This window comes from Silene latifolia, chromosome 11, assembly GCF_048544455.1.
Source record: "Silene latifolia isolate original U9 population chromosome 11, ASM4854445v1, whole genome shotgun sequence".
Taxonomy (NCBI): Eukaryota; Viridiplantae; Streptophyta; class Magnoliopsida; order Caryophyllales; family Caryophyllaceae; genus Silene; species Silene latifolia.
Window position 1 is genome coordinate 82,965,321 of NC_133536.1, and position 9,074 is coordinate 82,974,394.

The 9,074-nt window shown below is 36.7% G+C and overlaps 1 protein-coding gene across 1 annotated transcript; it reads left to right on the forward strand.

Annotated features, from left to right (window-relative positions):
• The first annotated feature begins 4,908 nt into the window (after window positions 1-4,908).
• LOC141613597 (uncharacterized) lies at window positions 4,909-8,030 on the forward strand. Its single transcript, XM_074432341.1, has 3 exons — window positions 4,909-4,993; window positions 5,388-5,904; window positions 7,667-8,030. Exons 1-3 carry the CDS (start codon window positions 4,909-4,911, stop codon window positions 8,028-8,030), a joined length of 966 nt encoding a protein of 321 aa, XP_074288442.1.
• The last annotated feature ends 1,044 nt before the right edge of the window (window positions 8,031-9,074 follow it).

Sequence of the window (9,074 nt, forward strand, 5' to 3'; positions counted from 1 at the left end):
ACAATCACATGTAGAAAAGAAAAAAAGATATTAAATTTTAAAAGTGAGGTTGAAAACCGGATACCGGATATACGGGGAAACCGGATATATGGGGAAACCGGATATACGGTTTTCGTATATACGGAAAAACCGTATCGGATAAAGATACTAAAAAAAAAGATTAAAAAAACTGGATATCTGAAACAGTTTCTAAAACCGCGCGTATAAAATATCCAGTTTTGCTCACCCCTAACTAGTGCCCTTAGAGCATCCGCAACAATGGGGTTCCTCATATTTTATCTCTCTTTTTCTTATTCGTCCACCTTATTTTCCACTAATTTTTCTATCTATCCTTCCCAATCTATAACCACATTTATGCAACAATGGGGTTCCCCATTTACATATAAAAATTTGGGAACCTCCCCAAAAGGAACACAATTTACCCTTACTTTTTTTTGGGAACCTCCTCTAATAATGGTGGAGCCTCAAATTATGGAGAGGTTGGTGGATTAGTGAGGTTTCCCATATGAGGAGAAAAAGTGCATATGGAGAGGTAGTTCTACACCTTTGCGGATGCTCTTTTAAACCTATATCCGACCCAGATTCCTTGATATATATGTGATCCATGTCGAGCTCATCGTCCAATTAACGGATTTGTTGACCCATTACCATCTAGGTTGCATGGACACGCCTAGTTTTGGGCGTTCCCGTGTCGGACACCGACACTCGTAGGACACGCCTTGAACCGTGTCCCCGGTTCTTATGTTAAAAGAAAACATGCCGGACACGGTCCAACATGGTTGGACACGGCCCGTGTCCGCTAGACACACCAAATAAGCAGCTTCGAAATCAAAATCTCACTTTATGAGTTATCACGATATCTCACTTTTCCAATTTCCTCTTACATCTCACTTATCCCCTTTTTTCTCTTGCATTGCGACGCCTTCCCGCCTCCCCTCGCCTCAGTCCGGCCGCCTTGAGCCTCCCCTTCCCCGCCGTCAGCCTCTGCTCGCCACGTAGCTCGCTTTTTCATTTTTTCCTAATTTCTCAATCTATATTTTATTTCTATATTAATCTCTATATATATTACACATAATAATAAGTTTCTAAATAATCAAATTAATCAAAATCAATCGTTATAATGATTATTATTGTTGTTGTTATTAAATTTGGGGGTTTTAAATTTGGAGATTGTTGATTTTTCGGAAGTTAGGGTTTGTTTGATTTAGGGATAATTTTCGGAAGCGAATAACTGAGTGCTATTCCCACTTATTGAAAGAAGTTTAATGAATAATTACAATGGTGCAAAGGATGATCCGTAAACTCCCTTTTTTTAGCTTTTGGTGAGCATTGTTTGTCCAACTTATTTCTGGTGCCTTTTAATGTTAATATATTTTGCGGAAAATATTCGGTTTGATGACTATAGTGAATAGTATTGTAAGACTCGAATTTGGAGTTGTAATTTGGAACCTTTGATACTTTTTATTTAATTTTGTAAGACTTAAATGCTTATTTAAATTTGGGTTTGTAATTTGGAAATTTGTAGCTTTTAAGACATGTTGATTTTAACTATAAGACATTAATATTGGTTGTCATTTTACGATTTTGTGGCTTTAAAATGTTTAAATGACCAAAGTTTAGATGTTGGTTATAATGTTCTTCAAATTCCCTTTATTTTAGTATGTATATTGATTTTTTTTTTTTTTGCCGTGTCCGTGTCCTGAAAATTTTAAAGTGTCATGTCGCGTGTCCGTGTCGTTTACATGTCCGTGTCCGTATCCGTTTTCGTGCAACCTAGATTACCATCACTACTCATCAAGTCATCAGTCATAGCTCTTCGATTTCAAAAGAAAATCCAAAAATAACATCAGAGTCTCATATTAGAGGTTGACAAATCAACCAAAGGAAATTCGAAGGAGTACCATGAGACGTGTTATCCACGTGCTCATAAATGCTGTATTACTTTTGTCTACAACTGTACAATTCTATTATTGCTGCTTACGTAGATGGTGAACAAAGTGATGAGGCAAGCAATTTCGAGCAAAATAACAGAAAACGACCGACCATTAATTGTTCATGTATTATTGTTCTTGTACTGAAGTTGGAAAAGCAATTAGTCTTGTTGAAGACGGATCGGAGCAAGGACGGATAATGTTACTCATAAAATGGATAGGGGGGACAAGGTGGGGGCACTCCCATGTGCTTTCCTCTCTCCTCTATTTAGGTCATTTGTGAGGGAAAATGGTATCCATCACTCCAAAGTGACGGATACGTGCTGTCACAAATGAGATTTTGTGTTGGAAAAGAACGTCACTGTCTTTAGCTACGAAATTTTATCGCCAAATCTGTGTGTCATCATGCAATGACTCTCCCTTATGACATAAATTAAAGTGCCTACAAAATTACAAATAATTTATCTTATTTATTTATGTGGATTTTACTTGACCTGTTACAAGCTTGTGAAAGATATCGACCGTCACAAATGAGAATTTGTGGTTATCGTAAATACCCGGTGACTATTATTGGTTCGAGTTCCGATACAAAGCTAAAAATTAAAATTTTCAATTGTTCATGTTTACACTAATAAATACTCCTTTTTTTACAGCCAATTATTATCGTCTTATACAAATATTTTTAATAAATTTAATAATTATCATCCCTTATGAATAGTGTTTAAAAAGAAAAGAGTAAATTAGATTTTACTCCCTTTTAAAACCAATTTTTTTTAAATTACTCCCTTTTGAATTTTTTTGCTAAAATTACTCCCTTAAGTTGCATTTTTTTTTGCTAAAATTGCTCTCAAATTCCACTTTAAGTGATTTATTTCATCTGTTTTTGAACTTATTTCGTTTATGCCTTAGCAATCTCTACTTTGAAAGATATAAATATGTACACAAATGAAGGGAAGTTCAAAAACAAAGGAAATAAGTCAACTTAAATTGGAGTTTTGAAGCAATTTTAGGAAAAAAAATGCAATTTAAGTGAGTAATTTTAGCAAGAAATACAACTTAAGAGAGTAATTTAAAAAAAAAACAATTTCAAAATGGAGTAATTTTAAAAAAGTTGTTTCAAAAGAGAGTAAAATCTAATTTACTCAAAAGAAAACGATAACAATTGACCGGACGAAGGGAGTACAAATAATATGTTAGAAATTTTACAATTACTTCTCATATACTGAGGGGTGGAGCTACATAGTTGGCTATATGGGCTTCAGCCCTATATGATTTTTGGATAAATAAAATTTGCTTTGATTTAGTACTAGATTTCTATAGTGTCACATGTAGTTTATTGTAAATATGAAGGAGTTGGGTAACTTTTTGATGGCCAAGGTTCAAACCCCGTGCATGACATTTTCTGCACCCTAATAAATTCGGGTGTATTTTATTCTCCATATTTTGTAGTAAAGATTTCCATTAATTAATTGGACCTAAATACGTAACAATGGAACTACATTTGCGTTTGCAAGTATGGTATATTATATAGAGATTTTAATATTCTATTTTCAAGATTTATAATAAAGTTCAAATTATATGATATCATATTTGTATGAATCTTAAACATGTTTAAAGACTCCATTTCATGGTAATTTAAACATTAATTGGGAAAGTTTCGTTTTGTATTTTATATTTATGTAGATAGCGTATACTCCATATAAATGATCGTATGATACAAAACATGCTTATAAGCTAAAACTACCTTATATTTATGTGGAAATTTACGCAGAAAATACAAAACTATTGATTTTTATAGTTAAATATAGCCCTACGTAAAGTCAAATCCAGATTTTGAAAATCCTTTAAAACACCTATTAAAAGGCTCGAACTCTTACTATTTCAATAATAAATGGGTTAATTATTGATTTTCATAATTTACAGTACAACTATAAGTTCACGCCCTAATTTTGTTGGCCACCAAATAATATAAAAAGCATTTTGAATTCTAACATGTTAGTATCAACATGGGAGGGAGAGACTAAGTCAATTTATGGAATTTTTTAGTAATAATTTAAATTTGTTCATATATGTATATTTAAACTTCAAATTTAAATAATTCAACTTGATTAATACTCATATTAAAACTCAACAAAAGAAAGTAAATGATTTGCTCCTTAGATTGATTTCATATAATTTGTAATTGGCGCTAAACAACTAGCTCAAGTATTGACTCTTTAGCTTTCTATCTTCTTTGAAATTGGCAGGACTTCAGTTAAAATGTCAAAAGTAAACGATTGGACAAAGAGAAGAATTCGAAATGAAATTTACTCAAAATAATCTAGCGAACAAACTATTCCCATGTAACTACTTTATACGTCATGAAAATAACTGAGAAGGTTATCTATGGAACGTAAAAACTTCCACCAACTTCCACCAACTTCCACCAACTATTTGTTGAATAATTAGAATCACGAAAAGTTACAGGATAAAGTTATTATTACTGCCTTGTAGTCCGCTCACTAAACATTAGAATGGATAGTTTTGCCTTAATTTATTCAAAAGTAAATAATTTGGAATGAATAGCATCTAGATAGTATAAAAGTTGGGTTTTTTAAAGGATTTTTATTGGTTGTTGGCTTTTTGTTTTTTTTTTTTTTTTTGATGTGGGGTCCCATGATGTCTAAATAATTAATTAAGACTCTTGCTACTATACTTCTCATCTCTTCTTTATTACTACTCTTTATATTATACTTACATTAAAAACCATACCTTATACATCAAATGATTTTCGAAAAATAAAAAACGAAATAAAATTGCAAAAAAAAAACAAAATTGATTCAAAGAAAATTTCAAGGATCAGATGCTATTATCAATCCATCATTCACTTTATGTACAAACGTGAAAATCTTGAGAACATTTTGCTGCTGAGGTTTGTCTGAGTGAGAGTTCGAAGGCGGCTGAGCTTCGGGCTTTCAATCTGGATAAGGAGTTATCGATGATAACTGAAAATCCAGCAGCTGAAGAGGAAGGTTGGACTGAAGTCACTAGGAAGGGGAGTTCATCTGCTTCGATTAATTCTGGTAAAGCCTCTTCTCAAAATTGATCTTGCGGATATACAACCTGAATTGGATTTCTAGTCCACCTCGGTCTTCTGTTATGTTCTTGGGGCAAATCCACCTGGTTCGGTGGTGAATGGTTTTGTTAGGAGATTATGGAAGAATTTATCGATCGACAAAGTGTCTTTTCTGGCAAATGGTTTATGTTTGATTCGTTTTCTTAAGCCTGAAGATAAGGTGACTGCTCTTCAATCTGGTCCTCTTTTCCTTGATAATAAGCCTTTTATTATCAAGTATTAGAAACCGGACTCTAAGTTGTGTAAGGAGAAACCAGATGCTCTTGCGATTTGGATTCGTTTTCATGATTTGGATTTCAAATATTGGGGAGCTGCGTTACCTAAAATTGCTGGACTGGTAGGGAAACCTATTAAGTGTGATACAACAACTAAGGAGAAGGAGTTTTTGGGATATGCAAGGTTTCTAGTGGAGGTCAAGGTTGGAATGCCACTACCTGATACGGTTGAATTTCTGGATGAGAAAGGAGTCTTACAGAAGCAACAGGTGCACTATGAGTGGAAGCCATTGGTCTGTGCTAGATGCCATGAAATAGGTCATGATGAGGAAATGTGTAGGAAAGCTGGAGGAAACAAGAGACCTACTGTTGTTAAGAAGGTATGGGTGCCAAAAGTTATACCTAAACCCAAGGTTGCTGAGGCTCATCACAAGAAACAGGATAGTGTGGAGGGGCCACTCCCTATGTTTGATCCTGCTACTGTGGTGACCCCTATGCCATACCAGGGCACTGTTCTCAATTCTATTACCCCTGCTAGAATGTTGCCTCATAGAAGGGAAGGGATTCAGAGTGGTCCTTTCTTTCTGGAGGCAGTCAATAATTCTTTGAGAAGGAATATATTGAATAGCTTGGGGAAGGGGAGGTTTGCCTTAAACATTCATCATGGATAGGATAGGTTTTTGGAATGTTAGAGGACTCAATAAATGGAATAAGCAAGGTGATGTTAGACGTTTCTTGCATATGAATAATGTAGGGTCCTTTGGCCTTATTGAAACTAGGGTCAGGACCATCAATGCTAAAAGTTCAGCAAGGGCTTGGCTCTCACTGGCAGTTTCTGAATAATAATAATAATATTTTGGATAAAGGGAGAATATGGATTTTGTGGGATGCTTCTCAGTTTTCTGTTGTTGAACTTGGCAAGGAACTTTAAGTTGTGCATCTGAGAGTGACTCACCTTGTAATACTACGGTTTTATGAGTCTCTGGGTACTCTATCGAGTAGGCCTTACTCTGTCGAGTAAGGGTGTGTTGCGTTTTAAAATAGTTTCTGACCTGTTGGGTACTCGATCGAGTAACGTAGATACTCGATCGAGTAAGGGGGCACTCGATCGAGTACTTTAGCTACTCGATCGAGTAGCCGGTTTACGGGGAATGATTTGACGGGTTTTGCTAATAACGCGAGTTTGATATAAAAGGTTTCCGTCAGTTTATTTAATCACTTTTAACCTTTCTAAACCCTTCAAAAGAAAAAGGAGTTACGTAGTTCTCTCTCGTCGCGTTGTTGGAAAATCCCCAAGGCTAGGAGTGTCGGATCATCTTGTTCTTTGCATCATTGTGTTCCTTGCGTCAAGGGTAAGATCTACATACCAATTTTAGACTGTTTCTTTGAGTTTGTTTAAAACCCTAATTGGGTATATTTGGGGGTTTTGGGAGGGTTATGTTGATTAGGTGATAATTGTATGATTATGTGTATCGGAGAAGGGTTCGTAGAGGAAAGGTTTTGAGACAGCTGCTAGATCGTCTGATGTTTGTGTTGCATTCCAGGTAGGGTTTCCCTACTCAGTATTAATTACATAATGTATGGTGATTGTGCTGTAGTTCGTGATTGTATATTGTTAATTGATTCAGACGGTTGTGATTGTATATTGTTGATTGATTCAGACGGTTGTTGATGTTGTATTGTGATTGCTGATTGTTTGTCTTTGGTTCTCGAGATGCGTTCTCGGCTGAGTGGAGTCACTTGCGGGAGTGGCTTCACGCCCTAGTTTTGCCCTCCATGGAACCCGCCACGGGAGGGGATGTGCACATTAATGGGACAGGGTTATCGCTCGGTATGATGAGCGGGGCTTAGGTGGGAACGGCTGCGGTCCCCCAGCGTGGTCTGGTCCAGTGGACAGTCGGTGACGGAGATTGATTGGAGTGGGTGTGATTATGTGTGTGACTGTTTGAGCTATGTTGTTTGTTGTGTTGTTGGATTATATAAATTGTGTGATTAGTACTGACCCCGTTTAAATGTTTTAAAAATTGTGGTGATCCATTCGGGGGTGGTGAGCAGTTATTGAGCAGGTATGAGACGATGTGTATGGGATAGCTGAGATGAGTCACCACGTTGCAGTTTAGAAGTCTTCCGCTGTGTCTGACGCTTGATAGTATTTTGATAGTAGATAGTTTTGAGAACTTGTATTTCCTTTTATCAGTTTTGGTTTTGAACATGTAATCACTTAAACTATAATTACTTTTAAAGTACGTTTCTTTATTGTCTTATGATATTCATTGCCTCGGGCGACCGAGATGGTAGTATCCTTATACCTGAGTGGTCCTGGTAAGGCACTTGGAGTATGGGGGTGTTACACACCTAAGCTCTGGTTTCAGCTGGGTCCATTCTATGATTTATGGTTGCAACAGGGATTGTGAAAGGGTAGATCTCTGGAGCTCTCTGAAGCATCTAAAGAATAGTTTGGTGGATCCTTGGTTAATAATGAGAGACTTCAATAATGTTCTTCACTCTGATGAACGAATTGGATCTCCTGTGACTCAGGCTGAGGTCCAGGGTTTTCAGGACTGTGTTGATGAGTGTGGACTCTATGATTTGGTTTCTTCAGGTGCTTTTTATACTTGGAATAACAAGCAAGAAGGTGTTGATAGAGTGTTTAGTCGCATAGACAGAGTTATGGCAAATGATCAGTGGCTCCTTCAGGGGCCTTCTGGAACTGTTACCTTTTTGCCTGAGGGTCTTTATGATCATAGCCCCTGCCTTATGGAGCTGTGACATACTTATCCCAGGCAGAAGTCAAGATTCATGTACTTCAATATGTGGGGCAAAGATGATCAGTTTTTGAGCATTGTCCAGCAGGTATGGGGTAAAACAATCACAGGGTGTTTGAGCTATCAAGTTGCAAAAAAGTTGAAGCTTCTGAAAGGCCCTCTTAAAAAATTGAATAGAGAAGGTTATGGGGACATTGTCAATTCAGCTCAGGTGGCTAAGATGTTTTTGGAGGATATCCAGGGAAGTCTTCATCAGGATCCTACAAACACTTTGCTTATGGCTGAGGAGAGGATTGCCTCTAAATCTTATCAGGAGTTGGAAGCTGCAAAGATCTCATACCTTGCTCAGAAAGCTAAGTCTCTCTGGCTGAATAATGCTGATGAAAACACTCATTATTTTCATAGTACCATCAAAGCCAGAAGAGCTATTAACAAAGTCCTAAGTATCCAAGATGCTAATGGTCAGTTGTGTGTTGAAGCTGATACCATTGAGCATGCTTTTTTGGAGTATTATGAGAAATTATTGGGCACTTCTGACGACGTGGTGAAAGTTTGTGATGGAGTAGTTAAACAAGGAAAGATGGTCACTCCTGAGCAGGATGCTGCTATGTGTAGGACTGTTACTAAGGAGGAGATCAAGCTAGCCTTGTTGTCCATTCCCATTGAGAAAGCTCCTGGCCCAGATGGTTTCTCTGTTGGAATATGTGTCCTCCGACAATAATGCGATCACAAATGTTGATCATGATGATCACATGTTTAAGTCTCATTTTAAAGAATACAATTGGGAAGTAATATTTTACTGTCAACTGGTCCACACATATCGGTAATGATTGGCTGACTAGAGTTTGACATTACTGTCGTGCGACGGTGGTGATCAGTTGATCCCCTAGGTCATACCTAAAGGGCAACACTCTTAATTGATCAATTAATTGATCGTATAACGTTACGAGTCAATTAAATTATTTAAAATTGACGGACGATTTTGGAAGTAATATTTACGTGTCTCATTGAAATTGACTAAATGAGATACGGTCTAAGTAATCGAATT